At 33.9% G+C, this 26031-nt stretch overlaps 2 protein-coding genes across 4 annotated transcripts; both read right to left on the reverse strand.

Annotated features, from left to right (window-relative positions):
* Positions 1-1051: 1051 nt before the first annotated feature.
* Positions 1052-24673, reverse strand: LOC148610060 (excitatory amino acid transporter 3-like). 3 transcript variants are annotated; one of them, XR_015914704.1, is made up of 13 exons: positions 24470-24670; positions 22931-23005; positions 20557-20679; positions 19597-19678; positions 18341-18383; positions 17591-17717; positions 15276-15402; positions 10236-10469; positions 9055-9249; positions 7526-7660; positions 5407-5645; positions 2126-2185; positions 1052-1312 (listed from the first exon to the last, which is right to left on the reverse strand). XR_015914704.1 is itself a non-coding variant. In XM_088542057.1 (11 exons), the coding sequence occupies exons 1-11, from the start codon at positions 24618-24620 to the stop codon at positions 5432-5434; spliced, it is 1506 nt and encodes a 501-aa protein (XP_088398183.1). In that variant the 5' UTR covers positions 24621-24670; the 3' UTR covers positions 5332-5431. The 3 variants fall into 3 exon arrangements, 2 of the variants coding, with proteins under 2 accessions (XP_088398183.1, XP_088398184.1); XM_088542057.1 differs by lacking the exons at positions 1052-1312; positions 2126-2185 and having other exon boundaries at positions 5332-5645; XM_088542058.1 differs by lacking the exons at positions 1052-1312; positions 2126-2185 and having other exon boundaries at positions 5506-5645; positions 7526-7634; positions 24470-24673.
* Positions 12189-14051, reverse strand: LOC148610061 (neuronal acetylcholine receptor subunit alpha-7-like). Its single transcript, XM_088540883.1, has one exon. It carries the CDS (start codon positions 13898-13900, stop codon positions 12623-12625), a length of 1278 nt encoding a protein of 425 aa, XP_088397009.1. The 5' UTR covers positions 13901-14051; the 3' UTR covers positions 12189-12622.
* Positions 24674-26031: the final 1358 nt, after the last annotated feature.

Genomic DNA, 26031 nt, shown 5'->3' on the forward strand with positions numbered 1-26031 from the left:
ACACTGCTCCATCGGATCAAATTGATACAGGGACGATAATGTAAACTTATAGAAGGGCCTGCGGGAATTTTTCAGATTGTTTGATAGAAAATATTCATAAGTCGATGATATGCATTGCCTGCACCCAACATCTTATATATTTCACTTTAAATGTATTTCCCCATAAATTAAAGAAACAGATAACAGCTATTTTGGAATTACATACCTATTTTCCTTGCCTGTATATATTTTTTAAAGAATCATATGTTCACACGTTTGCTGATAAAGTAAAGAAATGCATTGACCTAATGAATATACCGATATTTTTATATTTTTGTGCCTCCTGGATCTTTACTACGGAAGGACTTAACTTTGATTCTCTTGTTTTTGGTTTGTACATCTACATCTTGAGATTGGAACCAAGCTTCTCAATGCAGGTTCTAATGCACGGCCTTGTCTTCCAATTTCTCTAGACAGTTTTATTTTATGTGAAAATGCACAGCTATAATCTTTTCTCTGCCTACTACTGGACAAAGGCGCAGACCCAAATGCTTCCAAAAACAACGAACCATGTGTAATTACAGTAATAAAGAAGGGAATGGCAAACGTTGTTCGACGGATGTGTGAAATAGAAGCTGATATTAATATCGAAAGTTCAGGACAAAGTGCTCTTCACCACGCTTGTGAACTTACTTAGTTTGTAAAATGTTATTATATTCTTCAATGGAAACGGCCCTTAATGGTATAAACTTCCCACTTACAATAAATATTCTAAAACTAACTCCCCCATCCTCCCCATTCAAAATCTCAATCCCCTATACATCATCCCAATTCCTCATTCCCCATCCCCCATATACCAGTAAATGGGAGGTTTTACGCATACAAGTACAGTATCTCATATATTAGTCGCTTCGATTTATTGTAAAGTAATTTTTTAGCAATCCTTCAATTATGTTTTATAAAAATTTGAAATGTAAAATACTAGTTTTGCATAATTTCATTTCACCACATTTATATGTACTGCTAAATTTGAAAGGTCTAGGACTTTTTGTGCTGTCCCTTCCTTCATTATTCATCGTCTGAATATAGCTGGAATATTGCTGCTCGGGCGTTAAACCCCAACAATCAATCAGTCATTGCCGGGTTTTACACTCATTGTGGTTAAAGGTTGCCTGAAAATGTGTGATCTTTTTGCGTTGTCATACCCATCTTCATTTATACATAATATTTACCTCCCTTACGGTATCTACGGTATCTACAAATTGATTTTCCATTGACAACTTGGAGAGCTCTGCATAAGTCTTCTTCGGTCATGGTTATATGACCTTTTGTCCTTGAACGGCCGAAAAAAGAAGAAATACGTTTCTTTATGTTTTTAGCCTATATTTTGAAAATATACTTCAAATTAATGAACTTATATTTTTTATGATGATTGGAAAAGCTGCTGCTGAGAAAATTGGAGACTATAAAAGTCCAATTTAGAACAATTAAGTATATTTTGGTTAAATCTTATACTTTATTTTTGAACTATAAGCATAACAATAAGGTTTTTTTCTACGAATTCCGACGTAAATTACAAAAGTCCATGGAAAATATCCATTATCATTACCTATGATTTTTTTATAGGTATACAGTTGCATATTCATCTCTTCATACATTGATTAAAAATGGGTTCTTTATGGCTGCCGAAAACTTGATAAAATGCAACAGGGATTTTCAACATGAAAAGTGGATTGAAAACTTAGATTTAAACAACATGATTTTGTCTACCATTTTGATTCGGTATATAGAGGCGAGGCAATCAGCATTTCAAAACCTTATGACGAATGCTTTTGTGGAATCCACTAGAGTAAGATCTTTAAAAGTCATTTTAACTGAAGCATCAATAGCCTAGGGATTTCAAGGTTACAAAACATTTGGTGGTAAACAATCGAAAACCTTCAATAAGTCCATAAAACTTGTGAAAACTCTATATGCTGGTGCTGAAGGGATGTTGCCAAAGATGAAAAGGAGAGTTGACAATACAGAATAACGATCTTATAAATAAACATTGTAAAAATTATCCAAAAAATCAATTATTTGTACAAAAGTTTCCCTTTCAAACAATTGGAGATTGAGGATAAAACACTGACAGGTCTATAATTACCTTTGGCAAGTACATTATTCTTTTTATGCGCTGGCTCAGTTGGTGCAACCTTTTACTTATCTGGAAAAACGGAAGACATAAACTCTTATTTATCATATTAGAAATTGGTCGTAAAACAACTTTCGGTGAACCTTAATCAAAACCAGTGGCTTTTTTTATACAAAGGATACATATTTGCTTGTCTATAAATAATATTACCCATAGGGTTAAAGTAAAAATCGTCAATGGTGTTTGCGTCTAGTCGTTTTTCTTTGGATTTTGTTAATTGTTATTCAAATCCTGGTTCCCTTGATTTACCTTTGCCAAAATACATCAGCTGCTTTCGATAAAAATTAGTGAAGTCGACTTACGATCTTCCTTCAGATAGAAGAAATTTGCAAGAAAGCTATCCACATATATTTCACAGATTACGAATTTTGCATAGCCTTTTGCATTTTACAAAAGCGCAAGTTGCATTAAAGGTTATTCATTTTTTTTTTACATGGGTATGGTTTTTTCATAAGAGACTAACTTAATGCCAAGGCAGTCTTCCCCTTTACCGAGTTCAGTTTGCCGACCATAAAAATTTTTGTAGTGATTACTTCAAACCTGTAGTTAAATAACCATGCTCCAGAAGCCTCATATTCAAAAGTCTCGTGTGACACAAAAGGCCGCGCAGTTTCAGCAAGCTCAAGCATAACGTATGAGTTCGGACTGACATCCATTTGCAGGTTCTAATGGTAAATTGCCTCATATGAAAAATAAGTTGACAATACGATGCGATGTATGAATTTTAATTTCAGATATTTGGAAATGACAATGACGACAAGTTACTCTGCTAGATTAAATCCCTTTAAAATTAATTTTGTAAAATACATTCTGACGTTTAATAAAATAAACGTCCCTTATTCCTTCAAAACACAGAATTATCAAAAGATTCTTTTGGCATCGGAAACAAATTTTAAGTGGAAGATACGGCTGCAGTATAAAATAATTGTTTAAACAGGATATGACATGATGACAAAGCTTAGACCGCCTATTTAGTAAAGTGGCAAGCCTAGCTCCGCTTTACTGGTACCAGTAAAAGCTACGATCCACCTGGACCCATGACAATACACAGCCAGAGACCATGGATAAAAAATCCCGATACGATAGCAAATATTTTCCAGAACTCTCATTTAACATATCAGTAACTACCAATCTCTGCAGTAAAACAGAAGATAAACCCCCCAAAATATAAGCTTTTGGACAATTGGGTATCCCGACATGTCCCATTTTATCATCTTGCCATATCCCGCCATTTTAGCAGCTAGTCTGTACATCGCCCCGCAATACCCCCTTTTTAATTCCGACCCCATCTTCTTTTCATGACTTTTTGTTTTAGCTTTTGATCATCCATTGGTGGGACAGCGAATGCCCCTTCAGTATAGATATAAACTTTACAAGAGCACTTTTGCAATATTTAGGTAAATGTTATTACCACTATCGCATAACTGAGCACCATCTGCTATATACAAATTATTTTCTCTGGAACATATGCTGAAATGTTGTATGACTCAACCTCCAATTTTCAATATAAGGTTTCGTACAAACAGGTATGCTTGTTTCCTAGCCATGTCAAGAGTTTTCCATCCACAGCAACGGACCAATATCTCTGCATTAAACTATCAGAGGAAATTATTCGAGCATTTGGGCAAACTTGCGGAAACGTGTCAAATCACAATCTACTTTTATATGCAACTCGTATTTTCATATTACCAAGATCATTTGATCCCACTTGTATTATTATGAAAGACGGGTTAGAAACACTCGATGACCCTATTAAATTGTTTCTACCTCATTCCCCTGTTACCCATCCATGCAAAATAACAACCTGAATTTTGTAAGTTAAACTGTGTCTCCGGGGTCGGCTAAACGCACATTTGCTTGCACAGTAGACAGATAAGAATCCTACAGTCCATATTTTCTTAGGACCTAATAATTTAAAGAAATAAAAAAAAATATACAGTATGATTCTCGTAAATGAGGTTATTTCACTTGTATGTTCATCTATGTTGAGTATATTATCTTTATTTTACTCTGTGTTTGAGTTAAAAAATGGAGCAAAAAAGGAAAGAAAACTATCACACGTTGAATAGTTTTTCCTTTTAATTGATCTTTAAGTGTAGGTCAAGATATGAGGGTAACTTAAAATGTCTGTAGTATACCTTGTTTTTAATTATCTCAAGTTCTTTGGGGTTGATGAGATGTATAAAATCCCCAAAACTATCACTGGTTGTCCACATTAAAAACTAAGCTTTATTGGAGGTCATGCATTTGTTGCACCAAAGCAAAACAAGAAAACAGTGCAAACATTGTAGCCTGTTTTTTTTTTTAAGCATTTAAAAAATATATAGCGCATTTGTTAACCCTTTTGATATCTAACCAAAAATAAAATCAAAAGACCCAGGATTCGAATTGTAATCAAAGTATATTATCTAAGGACAACGACTAGACAGGAGAAATATACCACTCTACCTCTACCATTAGTATTAAAGATATACGAGAAAAAATCAAAACTGTTAATAATTATGCAGTTGAAGCAATAGAAGTGTTGAATATGTTTTAATAATACATGTAATTATTACGCAAAATTTGTCAACTCAAAAATTAGCAATTAAGGGAATTTATAATAACATTGCAAATTTCTGCTTACAGTCGTTAATCATAAAGATAAGTGCCTTCCATCTTTGTCACTGAAAAGCATAAGGGATGTTAATCTAGCAGAAAAACGCAGGCACGGATTTTCATAAGCAACATTGGACCAAAATTATAAACATATAATTATGGGCCAATATCTCACATTCCCTGAAATTGTGATAACCACTAATAAACATGTAAATGCACGTTAAGCTTGATTCTTACAAGCATGCACTAAATAACTATCTCATAAAAATTATATAAAATAATATTGAGAAAAAAATAGTTTTTCCACAGAGGGAACGACCAAACTTTTATTTCAAAAATGTTCCAATTCTAACATCGTTGAGAAGACCATTATATACGTCTCAGACTATAGCAACTTCATTTGGTTGTTCCCTCCGCGGGACTCGACCTCGTATGGTTGTGGCATCTAGGCAACAACACATGCCCTAAGTCCAGTGCACTAGACCACTCTACCAACTTGGCTTTATAAAGATAAAGAGATTCTTACAGACAGAAAATCAAATAAAAACATGTTAACGCGATTGTGAATTCAAATCAAATTTGCATTTAATTACTTTGAATGAGCATTACATGAAAAATAAACATTTAAGGCATACATGTTTCCATTTCCTTTTATCAAGTTTATTTTGTAAGATCGCCATTTTGCATTTTGTTTGTCTCCTGGTGAATTTTATTAAGAGAGTCCTCAGGCTTTTCTACAACAATATTCGTCTCAAAAACGTTATTCAGACCCTCCTTTGTCTCTAAGGCATTTAATGATGACTTGCAAATTTTGTTGGTGACAACACCGCATAGCCCTTGTACAAAGTTGTTGCATGCAGCTCGCATTCTGTCTCTGTAAATAGAATTTTGAAATAAACAAGCCAATATTTACATTCATATATATTACACTGAAGGCTTAAGCCCTGAGCTTAATCTAGCTTTATATAGGTTGTTTATAGATTTTCTGAGATTTGTAAATAGTGGATTGCGTAATATTCTGCATTGGTATGGGAGCGAGTTTATAAAAGTGAAACAAGAATCTTGCTAACATCATGATAGTCGCGTAATAAATTCAGACAACAAAGCACAACATTTGACCCAGCCGTCCTAAAATAACAAATGTGTTCAGCTTACAAATTGTTCGTACAGGTTTATTAATATTTTGTAATAACAAAAGCATTCCTCGCATTCTAGTGCTTACGTTTTATTCCTACATATATCGTTACATAATAATTGCATTAAAACCTATGATTTTTCAACACTGTATACTTCTATTCCCCATACTCAGTTAAAATCCCGACTGAACAACATTATACATCGTTGTTTTTCCAAAAAAGATGGTACACCTAGATACAAATATATAGTTCTTGGTAGAGATTCCTCATACTTTGTAAGAACTAATTCCAAATCATCTTCCAAATATACAGAGGAAGATGTTTACAAAATGCTGGAATTTTTAATCGACAACATATTTGTCCAGTGTGGTGGACGTGTTTTTCAACAAACGGTCGGCATTCCAATGGGAACAAATTGTGCCCCTTTACTAGCTGACCTATTCCTTCACTCTTATGAGGCTGACTTTATAGCTGATCTGATCAGAAAGAAAGAATATTGTTTAGCTAGATCCTTCAATCTCAGTTTCCGCTATATAGATGACGTGTTATCTTTAAACAATCCTAATTTCGGGGATTTGATACATCGCATCTACCCAAAAGAACTTGAAATAAAGGATACTACAGACACTGTGAAGTCAGCCTCATGTCTTGACCTACACTTAGAAATCGATGGTAAAGGAAAACTATTGACCAAACTTTACGACAAACGTGATGAATTTTCATTCAGAATTGTCAACTTTCCTTTCATCTGTGGCAACATCACTTCGGGTCCTGTGTATGGAGTGTTCATATCACAACTCATACGTTATGCCAGAGCTTGCCGAAGCTACGCAGACTTTTTGTATCACGCTAGAACTCTAACAAATAGGCTTCTGGAACAGGGTTATGTTGCTACAAGATTGAAGTCATCACTACAGAAGTTTTATGGTCGTCATCATGAACTCGTGGATCGTTATGGTGTATCCATCAACACCATGAAAACTGATTTATTCAACGGGTCATAGTTTTCCTTTCCTCGTTTGTCTACACCGGACTTGACTTTTTATGAGCAACTCGGCGGGTGTTTCTAGAAAAGCAGAGGACGCTTACCCTACCGGTGCACCTGGTCCATGCTCCCAGTTTTTAGTGGAGTCCGAGTTGCTCATTTACTTTTGTTACTTTGTATGTATGATTTTAGTTACTTTATGTTCTTTGTTGTGTATGTCTGTTTTCCATGTCTGGTCTTTGTCCCTGGATTACATTCTTTTGATTACCGCTATGGCCTTGGTTCCCTTGATTACTATCTTACAATATATTTATTACTATTCATGAAAATAGGGACCTACATGTATTTTGAGAGTTGTCGAGTACTCTCTTTAATTTCATTGTTATTTAATAATCCTACAGAAAATTGCTTTCGTCTATTATAACATGACTTCCATCTTATTTTTGCTAATGTGAAATAGTTATTTGTCTCATTTGGACCACCAAAGTTAGAGCATATCGACTTTTGTATGTCACTGCTTTCCTTTGAGAGTTATAATAGATGTAAATGTTTTATCGTTTCACACACACACACAACCAATAAATTGACAAAAACCACGCCCACATTGGATTGATCTTAACAAAGTATACTTACAAAAACCATTCAAACGCATAAAGCAAAGAAGCAGCTTCTGCTGGAATACTAAGAGCTGTGAGCATGATAACAACTGATACCAACGAAGCACTTGGTACTGCTGGAATGGCTAGTGATGAAAACGTAGTTAAGATGCTACAATTTTAATACAGAAATGAGTGACGAGAATGTTTCGTAAAATCATATTTCCTCAAGTGCATATTATTGAAAACGTTGTCAGTTATTGAAAAAAAAAGAATATTTCGTTGATTTTGTACAATGAATATTAATGAATCTCGGATGGTCATAACATACAGTACGTTTTAGGTGTACGGAAATGATAAAAACAAATCACCAAAACAAAGATGGAACACCTAAATACAAATACGTAGAACGTAATTTCTCCATACTTTGTAAAAAAAACGCTGAAAACTCATCTTCTAAATACACCGAAGAAGATACATGTATTGTCAAAATGTAAAATTTTTATCAACAACATATTCGTCAAGTGTGGTAGACGTGTTTTATACAGACGTTCGGTATTCTAGTGGTTAGAAATTGTACCCCGCTACTCGCTAACCTATTCCTACAGTCTTAAAAGAATGATGACTTTGTAGATGATCTGATCCAAAAGAAATACAAATATCGTTTAGCCAGATCCTTTAATCTCATATTTAGCTAAATGGATTGCGTATTTTCCTCAAACAATCGTAGCTTCGAGGATTTATACATGACATCTATCCAAGGAATTTGAGGTAAAGGACACTGCAGACGCAATGAAGTCAAGCTCATATCTTGACCTACACTGAGAGATCGATGGAAAAGAAAAAAAACTCATAAACAAACAGTACAACAGAAGCGATGACTCATTCCGTTTTGTCAACATTCCTTTCATCTGTGGCAACATCCCTTTATTACCTGCGTATGGAGTTATCACAACTCATACATCATAACATTGTGCTAAACATCTTACATTTAAACTTCCGGGACAGGGTTGTATTTTAAAACGATAAAGATCATCACTTCAGAAGTTTTATGGTCGTCACAATGAACTCTTTGATCGTTATGAAGTACCAATCTGCACCTTGAGAACAGATTTGTTTATCGGGTCATTGTTTTCCTTTCCTCTTTCGTTTACCCCGGATGTGACATTTATCAACAACTTGGTGGGTGTTTCTCTGTAGTGGAGTCCGGGTTGCTCATTTAGTTTTGTTTGTGCGTGTTTGTCAACTTCATGTTCTTTGTTGTGTGAGTCAATTTGTCCTGTGTAGTCATGCATGTTTTTGATTTCCGCGCGAATCTTAGTTCTCTTGCACATTACTCTCACACTATTTTCAATAATTAGTTGGCGGTTCACTTACATACCATACGAGATGGTCTCAGGCTGACATTTTTTTAATGTTATATAAAAGAAATGCACAACTTATTTAGTTTTAAAGCGAATACAATAGTTTTATTTTATACTACCGATTCGAGAGTCATTTATTCAAAGGATTTAAAAAGGACCAAAAAGAAGGAAAACAGTATTTTACTGTATGCAATTTTCTTACCATACAAGTATAATTGTTGCCACATCCATTTTATTATCAACCATCTGCAAAACAAAAAGACATGCGCAGCAAATGTATAAACATGATCCGCAACGGCCAATGGCGGCATTCAAAGGACATATAAATCGGCTTACTCTAGGATTGACATGGTTTGGACCCTCTAATTGTCGAATGGTCGCTGGCATTGCTACTGCTCTGAAAAGCAATGTTATGGGATTAGTAGATTTATGTCGTAAAAGTTAATGAGCTCCTCAGTAAAAGAAATGCGTTTTTCGTTTTAATTTCAAGTTCGTTTTTTTTTCTTTTCGTTAGTACAATTTTTTTTATCTTTATACCTCCACAATGTTTGAAATGAATTATCCTCCTAACCTTCACCATTTTAAATATATCTTAATTGATTGTAGAAACGAGCAAATGATAATGTTTCGTATATGTATCAGCCATATCAAACCCATCTATTCAATATCCAATTCTAAATTAATGACAAAGCAGAAGTAATTTATTTTTTGGATTATAACAACTTGGAAGAGATGTAACTATTTCTTCCAATGCTTCAATATTCAAAAGACGACATTTTAGCTCAGAGATGAATAATAGCAAATATTGACATAACAGAAGCGTAAAATTAATATCAGTAAATTACAGTGGAGCAAGCACCTTTGTTATATATAACGAGAATGTATATGGTGAAAAAAATCAATGAAACAGCAACCCCACCGTGATGAAAATGTCAGCTCAATACATGTCTATTTTAAATAGTTGTTTGCTTATATAACGGCATTACATGTATTCCATTTTTGGAAATTCAGGTCTGGTCTGATTTCCAAAGAATTTATTTTCCTTTCTGCCGGAATCAGACGTATTATTGTTTTACTTCAAAATTTAGAGATATATTTTGAATAGAAATTGAAACTAAAGAGTAATGATTGACTCTTGTATGCAGAAATGAAATGCTCCTAACAATAGAAATATACAACACCATGTATTATTTCATATACATATATTTAATATTGATACCTCGTGCTTCTCCTAGTTTTCAGCTAAAGTTTTGATTTGTATTTTTTTTATATTTAAAATGGTTTCCTAATTTAACCAAATATTGAACACGATAACTTTTACAAGGTTTCTCTTACTTCATGTATAATGCGGATTGATAAACAATATTTGTTCAATATACCTACGTGCTACTTGCTGCTATGGTTATCATCACAGGTTCTATCATTGTGAATAGAAATTTGAACGGATTTTTTCTGATGAAAATGAAGTATACGATCGGTAATATTACGAATGTCAATATCCCAAGTCCTGCCATTACTGTTGCTATAAATAGACCTAGACGATTAAAGTCGTCCTCTAGGTTTTTCGTGGCCGCCATTGTCTTGCCTATCAAACTTGCAACTCCTATTGGAGTGGTCCTGAAAAAAAAACAGTGCTTGTTAATTAATTCATTTTATTTGATTAAATTTCGAATGCAAAATGGTAATTTTTGCTTAACCAAACCAAGAGATTAAGAGAATTCAATGTAAAACATTTTTAACATGAAAAATACATGTAGCTTTCAATTGAAAATACATGTAGCTTTCAATTGAAAAAGTTATTTGTCTCATGTGGACCACGATAGTTAGAGCATATCGAGTTTTATATATTACTGCTTTCCTTTAAGAGCCTACTTCATTCGTTCAGAAATGAACAGTAACATTCCGGTCATATGGGTCAATGACTTATATCTTATTATCTAGATAATAATACATATTTTCTTGTTCTGTCTTTAGATTTCACTTTATCTACGTGTAAATGGTCTGTAATCATTAAAAAATGCTTTGGTGAACTTGGTCTATTACATATTTTAACGTAAGGAAAATACTTTTTTTGTTTTAACTCTTTTTCTGTTCCCTTTTTATGAGTGAGTAAGGAAGGGTACGTTGATTAATCTGAAGAAAGGTAAATATAATTTTGTACATATAACACAAGATGAGTTTATCTGTTTAAAAGATATATATAAATTCTCCTTCATAAGTATATCTCACGAAAGATAAATATTGTCAGACTTCTTATATATATATTATGCACATGGTGTCGCTGTATTTATATACCGTTGCAGATTCTCTACTGTGTATCTTACCAGATACCATCAAGCAGTGTGAAGTTGGTTATTTATTCGGCATTCATTTGATATTCATAAGTCATTCGTCTGACATTAATTTTATTTTCATTTGTCATTCGTCTGACATTAATTTTATTTTCATTTGACATTCGTTTGACATTCATTTTATATTCATTTGACTTTCGATTGACATTAATTTTATTTTCATTAATATCCAAATTGGATATTAAATGTAATTTTTTATTTAAAATAAGAATTCTAAAAGATTACAGATCGATACACGGGAATTGCTCACCGGCGCTCAAAAGTTGTCGGTTGGGGCCGTTTCGACACAAAAGTTGCATATTTATATTAACTGGGAGTGTATCAAATAGCCATTATATAGGGGTTGAGGTACTCAAATACGACAACTATCGACAGCCAATCGATACTCGATTCCTAGAGATTCCTAGTCACACACCTGTGCTCAAAGGTTAGCGGTCGGAGTGATTTTGACAAAAACAAACTTGTATATCTATATTTACAACGATTTTTGTCCCTCTTAACCCGAATTAAACAGCCCCTATATAGGGATGTTAGAACTCGAATAGGACAACAATCGACAGCCAATCGATACTTAATTCTTACAGAATGAAGTCGCTCCACCAAAGAAAACAGTAGGATAAAAATTGCTCCATTTTATTACTTTTCAATATTTTTTATCTGAGAAATGCTAGAACCATAAAATATACCTTGGTATAAAGAGAGGAGTAGTAAATTACAATCAATCTTTAAATGGTGACTACCGTTGACAGTGGAGACGCTGTTACTGCACTCATAATACCTCCACTGTTGGGAGTTAAGATTTGTAAGGACAGTAGTACCTTTAGTTTAGGTTTGAAAACTCGAATTATTTTTTTCACAGCTCGAGAAAATTAATAACAACACAGGGTTACGAATGCCTTTTCTACAACACTTACTTCTTAAGAGCGGAGAGAAAATGATCACTTTGTTTTATTGTATATATATTTATTGCAAAAGTTGTCAAGAAAAGTTATTGATAGAAAATGTATAAATATTTAAGTAGCAGTTTTTGTAAGAATCATGCAAAATCTGAAAAATGTGATACACCCCAAAAAAGGGTACATATTTTTATTTTTGTAATTAAGTTGTTTAATGGGTCTGTACTATGAAATTTGTAATTATTCATTCAAATCAGCCTGCCCTTAGGAGGTAATCAATATTGAAAATCCAATAGATTATGTTGTATTTAAGTGTCATTTATAGAGTTGTCTCCCTTAATTTTGTTAATCTACAGTGCATTCTATATTACTTTTATCTCCTAAGAACACAGGTTAAATGAAAAACTGATTGTTAATTTCTGTTTACTTTGGCAATTCAAACAAAATATAAAAAAATAAAAATATGTAGGCTTTTTACCCGGCCATGAATCACATTTTGCATGATTCCTAGCTGGAGTGCTACTTAATCACTCGGTGACCAAACTAAAACACCAAGAACGCCGAAGCAACCAACCACATTTAAGTAAAGTGTCACTTTCAAAATAAAGTTTAATTTCTTATTCAACATATCCCATGTGATATTTTCCATGCCCATATTGTATCTTAATCTCGATTTTTGTCCGAAGCAAAAGTAGGCATACGGCATAAGGACCACAGTCAGTAGTAATGGAGGACTACTGTTTTCTGGTTTACCTTGGATAAAAATACATGCAGCGACAATGAATGCTGAAAAACTACTGATTAGAATTTGCGAGCCAATAATAAGGGCGAAGTAAGATATTGTCAACGAAGATACCGGCATTGATTGAGCCACCAACGTTAGAAAAACAATCATTGACAAAAACTGTGACATACAAAATCCGAGTTTTTCTCCACACTCCGTTGGAACGATTGTCGATACTGTATTGAGAAACATCAGAATAAAAAATGGGAAGATTGTGGTCAGAATGTGATACGACGACCTCCTTTTAAGGGTAATTTTGTACTCTATCCCAGTGTAGAATATTGAAGAATCGATATAATTGACATATTTATACTCTTCCGATGTCAAGTTCTGTATTTCCCATTCACCGTTTTCGAAAAAATGAATTGAGGAAATTTCAATTCCTGGAATCCCGTGTTTAAGTGTAAAATCTCTTCCGTCATGATACCAAGACTCGATCCTAATACTACACACTTGAACATCGAAGGGGAATTTGGAAACGTCAACAAAACAAGACGTCATCAGTTCGCTTGATGGAAACCATTTCATACAACCATCTGCATTAACGTTCACGTATTCTCCATCTTTTAAACCACTCATGCGCATGTCATTAACACTGTTTACAACAAAAAAATCCGGAACCCATACATCTTTAATTCTAACCGTCATCCGGTCAACGTCATATTTAGAATCATTCCATTTGAAAATAAAATCCTGCCATTTGACCATCCAAAATACTGACGTTGTTAAAACTTGAGTCTTCTCGTCGACATTTTGCAGTGCCATGACGTATAAAGAAACATTAACTGTCAACGAGGTTTTAATATTTGGTACTGGGACTGCGTCCGTATTATAATTTGACAGTAACTCGCTCTTAATTGTTATAATATCTTGGTACCTGCTGGTGTTTTGACATCCATATCGTTTCAAATGTATCAAAACTAACCATACGAAAACAACGGTGTTTGTTCGTTTTAAATCCATAAATAAGTTAAAATAATAAGGTTTGCCATTTCTAAAATGCGTATATAGCAACATATCATTGTTTGCTTGCTTTACATTTTCAAACTTTAGCTTTGGTACCAAAGCATGATCGTCAACAATCCAAAGTATTATTAAGGAATACTAGACAAAATGACCACCAATTTGAAGTATACATTTAAGCTAGTTCGGAAAAAGAACGGGTTCTATAAATATACGACAACAATGCACAAAAACTAGATTGTGTACGTAGCATTAATCAATTACTTTAAAAAAAATATATAACATAGTTTTAATATCATGGCATTTTAGACTTTCAGATAAATGACATTGTGTAATGTCAAACAGACCCTTGTGGCTGCACAAGAATAAAGATAATACATATCATTTCGCACAATATACATGCGACGTTGGTTAGTGCTGAAATAGGATAAATGGCGTTGTTTAATGTCAAACAGACCCTTGTGGCTGCACAGGAATAAAGATAATACATATCATTTCGCACAATATACATGCGACGTTGATATTGGATGATTGCGCAAGTGCGGATGCTCTGTTTTGTCCTTTAATACATGTATGTCTATTGATACGATTTTATATTATTTATTTTTGTAATAATAATTTGAAATTATTGGCTGTTTAGAAATGACTTGTATTAAGTTAGCCTCACACATTCTCCTATACCGAATGATACTTCGCCCATAGCAGCATGCCGTGGATAAAAATAAAGACCAGAAGAGAAAGACTAAGTAAAAATATGGGGAAATGTCTTGTTTGGTCTTTATTTCTATCCATCTTAATAACATGGCGGTGCACCGTAAGCAAAGTATGAGCTCAGTCCGTCATAGGCATAGCCTAAAATCATACTATCTACCTAATTACACGCACCATTCTCTGAAAGTTTCATAAATCCAGTCAAACGGTTTTGTACGAGTTGTGGATACAAAATGGGTACACGTACAGTGATATTGTTGTTTGTCTTTTAATCTTCAAAACCACCTCATTACACCCTTTGGTGATCTCTGTGATCAGTACAAATTTGAATAGAACCACCATTACATTGACACACTCTACCCTTCGACTGACCATTCGCGGAAATGATTGATAATATCTTGTTTCGAATCATTTTGTAGCCATTTTTTAACAAATTGAGAAACTTCCATCAATGGAAATAGCCTTTTCTCGGAAGTTGTGTAAAGAAAATTTTATCACTTCCGTACCATTTACCTTAGTCAACGGCTAAGTCCATGTTACGCTATTAGATATCCTATATTCTTCAAGAGGAGTTCGAATATAGGATACGAAAATGTGACTAACAGGAGAAAGATCGGACGGACATTCTGTACTATTATTAGTATGTACCGTCCAATTCATACTGGGAGTTTTTCATTTTGTTTGATACTGCAATATAAGATAGAACTTTTTTACTTACCAAATTATTTTTGACAGTAGCAAAAGAATCACTTCAGTTGCTGAATGAAAGAACTTGGCGAACGGCTGTCCAATATCTCCAGTAGCTCCAGCTGAAATTCCTATCATACAGCTTGCAATCAACAACCCTGAGACCACAAGAAGTACATGTTAAGATAACATTTTTGCGGATTTCGTTGTTGATGTAATTCGAACAGCATACCTAGAGTATATCCTCAGTACAAATGACTGAGATGAGATATTTAAATCGAAATAGGCAAATATCTATGCGAACTTTGAGGAACTATTAGCGTGGTAATTTGGTTGTGTATTAATTATTTCAATATGATAAATTTTTCTCCCATCTTCCTGGATTAATACAATAAGGCGTTAAGGGCTTGTTTCTGGGATTCACAGAATGTATTTTTTCAGCATTTTTGTATTTCGAGCCTGCCTAGTACTTACATGATCCCGTATTTAATACTTAATTTAAATAAATGAATCTAGTTTGATTAAATAATACTCAGATGATTCCTCGTTGGATCGCCAATCCTCTCTATCTAAGTCCATGATACAGTATTTCCCATGTTATGTGTTTTTCATTAAAAAGTATTAAAGAAATGGAATAATCAGAGAAAAATAACTGATTTGCAGATAAAAGAATCAATACTAAAATGATCTGATATATGTAAGTCACAGCACTAATGTTGTGCTTGTTTCTCATATGTAATTTTTTTTTACAAATTACATGTAGTATATGATGTCGATATAGATTTGACATTGAGGATCTCGAGGAGTATTTATGTAAAAGTGACAAAATAGGGCATCGACTCCAATGAAAACAAAGTGACAACAGACAGATCCAGAGGATACTAGATTAAGGATTCCCATACTAGTACGGGAAACATGACACCACTGGAAACCGGGGTAAATGTAGGAACTCTAGCATACAAGAAGTGACATTCAAACAAATTACTTTGCAATAACAATTACAAGTAGGGAAAGTGTTTCCTATTTATAAATGTAACAATTCAAATGATAAAAAAAGTTTAATCTGTGATGGTAGGCTGGCGTGCTGGGCGTACGCCCCCTAAATCCGTAAGAAAAAATTTTCACCACAAGTTTCACCCAATAACATGCCCTTTGCATGGCATTTAATTCAATTAACACCCCCACTAAATTCAAATCCTGGATCCGCTCCTGGATGGTACCTTTTAAATAAATGAAATCAAACAATTTGTATTATTTTAAAGGAGCTACATGTACCTAAACATGACATTATACAAAAGCATAATAGTGGTTACCCTCGTTTAAAACTAATGCAACTTCAATAGATCCTTGAATTGAAAACAAAGATGACTGATGTCGATTGCGTTAATTGAATCTCTCCTGGTTTTTAATCAGCCATCATTTCCGTACGTAATTAGTTTGACTAAATAGCTAATCAAATGGCAGTTCCGCTAATTGCAAACAATAACATTGAGTGCATTAATTGGAAGTTTCTTTTTCATCTTTTGAATGTGGGTCATGTTTTGAACAAGCATGTGTTTCCTCTTCGATTAAAGAGAAGAATTTAAGGTCACACTGATATTTCTGTTGGCAAAGGGAATACTCCGGGTGATGTTAAAGCCGAATTTTAAAACAATTTTCAAAGTAAAAGGGAGACAAATAATTGAATCATGAAATTACTTAAATATGATGTATATGTGAAGACAAAACATTATAATCACTGAAAAAACAACCAAACCAAACAAAACATTGAGCATATTTTCTGTGTCCCGTTGCTAAAAATTACTTGAAGTACTTTTTGCGAATAACAATATAGTACAGTTATACTTTATATTATGATAAACATGTAGATTAAGTTTCTTCGATGTATACCGCGAATACTTTTGATTAAGCAATCCCTACATGTACAGATAGAAATATTGGCGGACGGACGAACGGTTGGACGGACGCCCAGCATTTCTTAAGCAACGCTTTGCGTGGCCGACAGCGAACAATATTACTACAGAATGCGCCACATGCTGATGTAATTAGTTGTCATAGATGGGAACCTAAACCTTTGTATTACATGTACCAATCATATAGTCATTTATACAGGTTAAGGAGGTAGACCTAGGTAAAGGGACATAACTCTTACAAATCATCGGAAGTTTGTATTCAGCATTTTACATCAATCTCGTGTAAGCATCAAAATAGCTTGGACTGATTTCATTCTGTTTAAAATGAAAGCTTAATAGGCTTTGGTGAAATTGAATATGATACAAACATATCACTGATTTAAGGAGTTACGTCCCTTACCCTAGGTCTACCTCCTTAACCAGAATCACTTACCTAAAATATTTGTACTACGAGCTCTTCCTATAGATTTGGTGACAACAACAGAATGTGACAGGGTCTGAATAGTATCATTAACTGTTATGTTATATTCTTGATCTGCTGACTTGTATTCTGTTTGAGCCTGTAAAAACAAGTAACTTAAAGATAAATAACAGGCCGTAGCCAGGGGTGCGACGGGTGCGATTGCCCCCCCCCCTTTTTTTTGAAAAAAAAGAAGATTTACATCTTAGTCTGTAATTAAAGAGAAATCATACCAGATAACCAAGTAAAATTGCTTATCAGTGATCAGTTCGCACCCCTCGTTCAGAAAACCTGGCTACGGTCCTTAATTAATGTTATTAGAAATGCTATATACAGTACTCGTACACGTACATGTATGTGGAAAACCTCAAATTCTACAGCATATAGGGGATACGGAGTATGAAGGGAAAGGGGATTTTGCATAAGCAAAGGGGAGTTTGTATAGGGGAAAGGAAATTCGAATAGGGATAATAGCGAAATCGGTTTGTAAAGTTATATTTACATTAAAATCATGTTAGATTTGATTTATAACAATAATTTAAATGCTCAAAAACAAGCCGATGAGTGGACCGTTCAACCATATAATGGACTCCTTAGACAGATAATGCGTATAAGATCAGACAAATATGAACTGTAATTTACAAATACCATTTTGCAAGTCATGACAAAAGACGATGCTGCACGATATACCGGAAGTGCATCGCCTAGCCTATCAAAACATACCTTTTCAAATGTAGCTGATATCAAATTCTCCGGAAACAGGTTTCTGAAATTAATGGTTTTAGATGCATGGATCTAACATCATCTGTATAAATTATTCAACAAACGACTAAATTAACCTTGTTTAAAGCAGAGCAATTATATTGAATCAGGATTAAACACCGTTTTTCAAGAATTTATGGATGTGTATAAAATCTGACGAAGTGATGGTAACCATGTTTGTTGACGAGATCCAAATGTATGTATGTGTAATTTACAATGTTGTAAAAAAATGTCATCGCTTAGGCCGAAGAACGTGATCAATCAATAAAAACACACGAAAAGGACATATACTATTTTTGAGAATGAAATTATGTAAGAATACCAAATCTCTCTGGAACAATCAATAAATTTCAACAAAGCAATGCTCTAAGGATCCGATATACACCCTCCCTGAATATTTTACATGATCACAAGGGGAAAAATAGGCAACATTACTTCAGCACCTGCGTTTGGAGTGTTCATATCACAACTCATACGTTATGCCAGGGCTTGCCGAAACTACGCAGACTTTTTGTATCGCGCCAGAACTATAACAAATAGGCTTCTGGAACAGGGTTATGTTTCTACAAGATTGATGTCATCACTACAGAAGTTTTATGGTCGTCATCATGAACTCGTGGATCGTTATGGTGTATCCATCTGCACCATGAAAACTGATTTATTCAACGAGTCGTAGTTTTCCTTTCCTTGTTTGTCTACACCGGACTTGACTTTTTATGAGCAACTCGGCAGGTGTTTTCAGAAAAGCAGAGGACGCTTACCCTACCGGTGCACCTGATCCATGCTCCCAGTTTTAGTTTAGTCCGAGTTGCTCATTTGCTTTTGTTACTTTGTATGTATGATTTTAGTTACTATATGTTCTTTGTTGTGTATGTCTGTTTTCCATGTCTGGTCTTTGTCCCTGGATTACATTCTTTTGATTACCGCTATAACCTTGGTTCCCTTGATTACTCTTCCACATGTCAATCTATTCACAATTTTGATTAAAATGGTGAATTCATACTGTGACATAGTCTTGAGGGTCTTAAATATTCATAAGACTCGTTTACAGTTAAAGATATAAATATATAGAGATACTTTCGTGTTAAATGTGAGGTGGTTGGTGACCATGCTTACTTCTCTTGCACTATCCCAAAGACTGCTACTTCGCGGAAATAAAAGTTGCGGATGTGCATCCACTATCCTGCGCTTAACATGAAAAGATCTATTATAACTACCTTAGAAGGTCGGCAAATATATCCTCTGTTTCAATGTTGGTGTGCTTGTTTTCGGCAATACTTAGAGATGCCTGAGTTTCGCCTACAAAAAAAAAAAAAAAAACAAAACAAAACAAAAAAACAGTCATTTTAAAAGCTAAAAGGTGGAGTCCTTACTTTGTCTGATATTGAAATCATCTTTATAAAAAAAAATTTCAGTTTTTATCAGTAACGTGATTATAATTTTGATATGTTGTTGAATTTAACCTTGGCGCCAAGTAGAAGTAGACAATTTGTGTGAGTTTTTAATCCCTTTTTGATGGTAGAGTACAATGATGCCATATCTATCAATTAATTAAAGGGACTCATCCAAAGATTACTCTATAATTACTATTAATACAAGTATATTTTACAGAAAAGATCACTATTAGGAAGGAATTTGTTCCCACCTAACGAGCAAAGAATGTGTACAGGCAGTGTGACCTCTACAACAATGAACTGTGTCGCATTTACGACGAACAAACCAACAGACATTCAAGGATTATTTTTTTGCCCATGAAGGACAGAGCGACTAGTATTTATACTCAAATACCGATAAAGAACCGCCACGTTATTCTATCGCTGATGTCTCAATCCACGGAAAAATGCCAAACTTCCCATAACACACACAGTGTGTTTGCGTTAGAAATATAAAAAAAAATCACTTTCCTAACTGCATTCGTAATTTCCATTTCCACGTCACTTACGATAGAACGATTTTGAACCATTCATCTTTTCGAGCATATATACATACATGTGCATGTATTGTATATATTATGATAGAATAAACTAAATCGGTTATTATTGTGTATGTGTGTATTTCGTTTCTGTTTTTGTCTCACCGTGGTTATGAAAAAATAATAAACATAGATTATTTAGAAATGCATGTTTATGTGTTTATTATATGTAATAGGAACAAAGTTGGATAGTTGCTATACTTACCGGGCTTAATAGTCAGACAAAGAATGACTGCAACCAAGCACGGCACAAAATTTGCAATCAAAATGAAAGAAAGACTAACAATGCTGATTTTGCCGTTCGATTTTGGATCCATCGTTGCTGTTCCTACGGAAACAAATCAAAATGTGAAATTAAAAAAAAGAGACAAATAATAGACGAACTGTTTTTTATGTTTAAATAAACAAAGTCTGTGCCTCGAAGAGTGTCTAATGAGTTTGGCAGACACACATTTTAAGAGTAAAATCAAAATTGCAGCAATATATTCAAGAGCTAGGCAATCTACACAATTATACATGTAAACAATTACGTACATGTGTAAAACTACAGGAAGTTATATACTGTAACATTTAAATGTTGAAATCTAATAAAACGAATCCGACCATACCATGTAAGTTTATGAAACTAACGAAGAACAAAGTCCTTTCTATTGTAATGGAAGTGACTTTAATCTGTTTACATGTACACATGGTTTTGCTATTATCACGTGATTATCATATGATTTCGTTATGGATATAAACAGTAGTGAGCTGAGCTCGGTGTTTTATCGTTGACTGTTGAGTTTTTGTATTTTACATTATGCTTAATGTGTTTGAAAACGAGATTGAGTTAATAACATAGGAGTAAAAATCGTCGCTATGATTGGTCAATTCAGTCAGCATTTTGTATTTAAGCGAGTTCATCGGCGCGGTTTATCGCTTCTTCTATAGATAGCCATTCAGGTGTGTAGCACGCCGTCTCTACGCTGTAAGACTGTTACAGTCTGTATGTCCTTTGCTTTTAACTTTTATGCCATTTTCTCATAGGAATGTAACATTCCGAGAGAATGCTTTGGTTTAGATTTATTCGGACCTTTCGGCTCCTTTATACACTAAAATATCCTGAAATTATTTGTACTTCCGGTTTTCTGTCGAGCTACAAATATTGCGCGGTAAACAAACGTATAGGGTGTTAGTCACTTCCACTTGCATTGTCATACCGGTTAATTTTAAAGTTATAAAGCGTTATGCATTTATAAGCGATATGCACCACTATTTTATGTCAAAGGCTTTGTATCGGTCAAATAAACTATGTGTTTCTAAAAAGAGTTTTCATTTATACAGTGTTACAGTTACAGAGCCCAGTGCACGAAAGTACCACACAACAGGGAGTCTTAATAAGGTCTGAATATAAGTAGTTGATATAGACACGTAAAATATAGAAAAGCGAATACATTAGTGTGAATGTTCGAACATTTTCCATCATTTATTAAAAGAATAACACACTACTTATATGGGTAGATTGGTATTGCTGTTTTCTTAGTCAGATTTCAAAGTGTTAACTGGCCATTATCACTGAGAAACTTGCACATACAGAAGACTCCCGTTACACTATATTGTTTGGATACTGAAGTAAATGTACATGTTTGTTATTTTATTGAAATAATTCATTGTGATAAAAAAGTACACTTTTGCATTTCAATAAAAAAAACCAAAGATTCAGGTCATCGTTCCACTGCCATTTCCAATTTATATAACCAAATATTTCTGTTACAATATGTAAGAACATAACATTGGAAAAGTACATGAAACACAGCAGATGTCAAGGAGCAGGAAATGCCCATGCTTCCAGAAATGGGTCGTTTTTTTTATTTGTTTTGTTGTTTTTTGTGTCCTTTGTAGTTCTTCAGTGTTTTGTAATTTGTTTCTCACTAGCTGTTGTCCTTCTGGAATGTCCGGCATCCTTACGGAAATGTGTTCACCGTATAGTATTTAAGTAGGGTTCGTGTTGTTGTTGTTGGTTTTTTTTTGCTTTGTTTTTGTTGTTGTTTTGTATCCTTTGTAGTTCTTCAGTGTTTTGCATTTTGTTTCTTACTAGCTGTTGTCCTTCTGGTATGCCCGGAATTGTTTAGTCCAAATTTACCTCTGGTATTGCCACTGGATTATTTATTTATGATAAAATATAATTTATACAATAAATCTTTCAAAAAAATATATTAACTTATTTGTGGAATTTCTGCTTTGGCTATTAAGAATTCAAAATAAGTTTGATTCGCGATTTCCTTCGCCATTTTTTTTTGTACCTGTATTGCAATTTATATTTACACATCTTCGTGAACTTTATACTAGGATTTAACCGTTTAGCACGAATCATTTTCCATATTAAGGCCAATATAACAATGATAACAGGGAAACAAATCTACACATATGTTATAAAAAAAGCAATTGAATCTGACAAAACTAACTACATTTCAGAGATGAAGCATGCCTCTTTAAACTTTATTTTACTTCCGCTAAATTTCCCGTTCGTTTGCATACGCTATTATACAACAATAGAATACGGTTCAGTTCTAGATAAACCTATTCATTAATATAATTACCTGAAATAACAGAGCAAACAACCAGTGGTACAATCATCATTTTCAGTGCGTTCAGGTACATTTCTCCTAAAATTCCTATGAAAAAACAATCAAACACATGATTTCACGTAATCAATGGCGACCATTATCTACTTGATTTAGGAAACATTGTTTATTTAGTATTCGTCAAAATTTTTCAGAATATCTCTCTCATGAAATAGCGATAACAGCTACCCAATTTAATAGTTACACACAGAAGTAAGGTGAAACATAGTATGAAATAAAAACCATCATTTTGATTCCGTAATTTGACTATTTTCACCATCAGAATCAAGGAAAACAGACAAAATTTTCCATATCATGCTGGACCATTGAGTTACAATTTCATTGAAATGCACCGAAATGAACATTTCAAGGGCAGATAACTCCGCCGAAAACCTCATTTTTCTAAGATGCTATTGAAAAAGTTCTGAGCAAAGCCAGTTATGCAGAGATCAAATAATAGTCTTTTCAAGTTATAGTCAGATCGGTTGGGTTTTAACATGAATTTTTCTGATGTTTCCCATTTTGCCTGACTCTTACAAACACTTACACTTAACGGACACAGTAGATGCTAATATTAATTTTGCATTGTCTTACGTGTAAATGATATCTTACATGTAATATTGCATTTTTCATGACATTTAAGTAAAATGCTTACTCAAACTCTGCCCCGCAACAATTAAAATGTAATATATGTGATTTAAATGCTTTCCCAAGTATCAAATTTTATAAATTATTACATGCCATAGCTTTTGATAAAAGCACAAATTCTAGTTTAACGGTATTTTGTTTCTGACCAACTTAAAAGGTACAAAAACAGACTTACACAGAAAAAGAATCCAAGAAAATTCTTTGGCGACAAATTATTTCGTAAATGTAGGAAGATATACGAAGATGACTAAAAATCATTATAAGTTGAGATGAGTGTTTTTTTGTTTTTTTTGTTTTTGTTTTTTTTTGTTTTTGGTTTTTTTTTTGGGGGGGGGGTAGCATGGAAGTAACAAAATTGGTTTATAGATAATAACACATTGTTGTATACATGGTCACATTCGAATGCATGTAAATATGTGCGTTCATTGTTTGACGTTTAATTTCTGAATAAAACCATATGAGTTTTCACAAAAAAAATTATCTGTGTATTATGTCATACAATGTCTTTTTTTTAATCAGTTTTCGCCTCATCCTTGAAAACTACTGAACTCTACATGTGTGTATTGAAGTTTCAACTGCTCTGGGTAAAATTAGAATAAAAAACAATTAAAATGAGATATTCTTTATAAGGAGTCAAAATTGCGCCGCGCTCACAAAGTCTAATGGCAAGTCTCATATTTAACAAGTGACATATTTTACAAAACACGGCATGAATATAGTATGTAAGTTGGCTGTTGCATGAAAAGTCTTCATACGAAAGAATTTAAACGAAAACCAATAAATAAATGTACTACATAATGGATGCCTTACTTGTACGTGGTGAAAAACTATAAATTAACGTTTGTTTTCTGTCCATATTCTATTTACCTATCCACATAAGGGCAGAATCCGACAGAGAATATTCCCTTACACCTATTCCGATTCCGAACCCTACAGCTGCTCCGAGGAATGTCAGGATCACTAGTAAATTAGATTTAAAAAACCTTTTGCATTTCCCCTCATCAGTTTTTGAAGCCATATTTTCAGTTTCTTAGTCGTTCATGTTCTAGATAAATTAATACTTGCATAATTTCGTTACTAAGATGATGCCATAGTTTTATTTAGATTGATACAATGTACTCTTGTGATACAAAATTGTTAGGTATCTACGCATGTTTATTAATACATACATGTAGGTATTTTTGCATATTGGAGGGCGATCACCGATTAATTACAATGTATTCTACTCGTATATAGGGCATTTAATTCTTATACATGTACATGTATATAAATTGTGTACCATGATTACGACACTGATTTTTTCCCCAAAAGGACTGCAGGAATTAAACACAATTACCAGAGTTAGTAGGGAAGCCAAGGATAATGGCCTTATAAGTCACCGAAAAAGACAAATGACAACAGTGGGTCAAGAAACAGCGAGCACACCCACGTTTCTTCGTGATTATATGTACCTGGTAAAGTTGATATGGTTCAGGACAGCAACGTTTCCGAATTTTTACTAAAAACAAGTTACATGTACAACTGAAAAAAAAAACGTCATACTGCTATTTTTGTGCAACATCAGTTATCCCTTTTTTCAGACCGGTGTTTGGCATATAGAATTTGTTATAAATTACATTGCAGAACCATTCTACTAATTATGAAAATATCTTATACAAGTACACTCCTTGAGACGTTCACGTTTCCCATTTTAGCGTTTGTGCATCGTTTATCGTGCGTTTACACATCGTTTTGCGTTCGTTTAATCGCACGATAGAATCGTTCGTTTATTTTTGTACTTTGATTATTTCCTTGATTTAACTTTTATTTTTTTTTATTCTTTGCTATTATTAATCTATATGTATTTTCATTAATTTCATTTTCATTTTTTTCTTTCGTAATTATTTGTTATTATTATTATTTTTCATCCTTCGTCTATCGTGCGTTTAAACGCACGCTAGGACCGTTCATTTATTGTGCGTTGGCGCAGACAGATACATCATAACGAGTTCATGATGACGACCATAAAACATCTGTAGTGCTGACCTCAATCTTGTAGCAACACAACCCTGTTCCAGAAGCCTATTTGTTAAAATTCTGGTGCAATATAAAAAGTCTGCCTAGTTTTGTCCAGCTCTGGCATACTGTAACGTATGAGTTGTGATATGAACTCTCCATACGCAGGTGCTGAAGGGATGTTGCCACAAATGAAAGTTGACAATTCTGAATGAAAAGTCATCACATTTGTCGTGAAGTTTGGTCAATAGTTTTCCTTTACAATCGATTTCTAAATGTGAGTCAAGATATGAGGCTGACTTCACAGTATCTGTAGTGTCCTTTATCTCAAGTTCTTTGGGGTAGATGCGATGTATCAAATCCCCGAAATTAGGATTATTTAAAGATAATACGTCATCTATATAGCGGAAACTGAGATTAAAGGATCCAGCCAA

This window comes from Perna viridis, chromosome 8, assembly GCF_037379345.1.
Source record: "Perna viridis isolate PV_CMFRI_1.1 ecotype Kerala chromosome 8, ASM3737934v1, whole genome shotgun sequence".
NCBI classification, from domain to species: Eukaryota; Metazoa; Mollusca; class Bivalvia; order Mytilida; family Mytilidae; genus Perna; species Perna viridis.

Excerpts from the sequence above, each read along its gene's own strand:
- LOC148610061 (XM_088540883.1), bottom strand. The coding sequence starts at position 13,900 with ATGTTGCTATATACGCATTTTAGAAATGGCAAACCTTATTATTTTAAC.
- LOC148610060 (XM_088542057.1), bottom strand. The coding sequence starts at position 24,620 with ATGGCTTCAAAAACTGATGAGGGGAAATGCAAAAGGTTTTTTAAATCT. Across the intron at positions 15,403-17,590 it reads TCGTAGTACAAATATTTTAG|GGTTGTTGATTGCAAGCTGT; the intron begins GTAAGTGATTCT and ends TTGTGGTCTCAG. Across the intron at positions 10,470-15,275 it reads CTACTGTCAAAAATAATTTG|GACCACTCCAATAGGAGTTG; the intron begins GTAAGTAAAAAA and ends TTTTTTTTTCAG.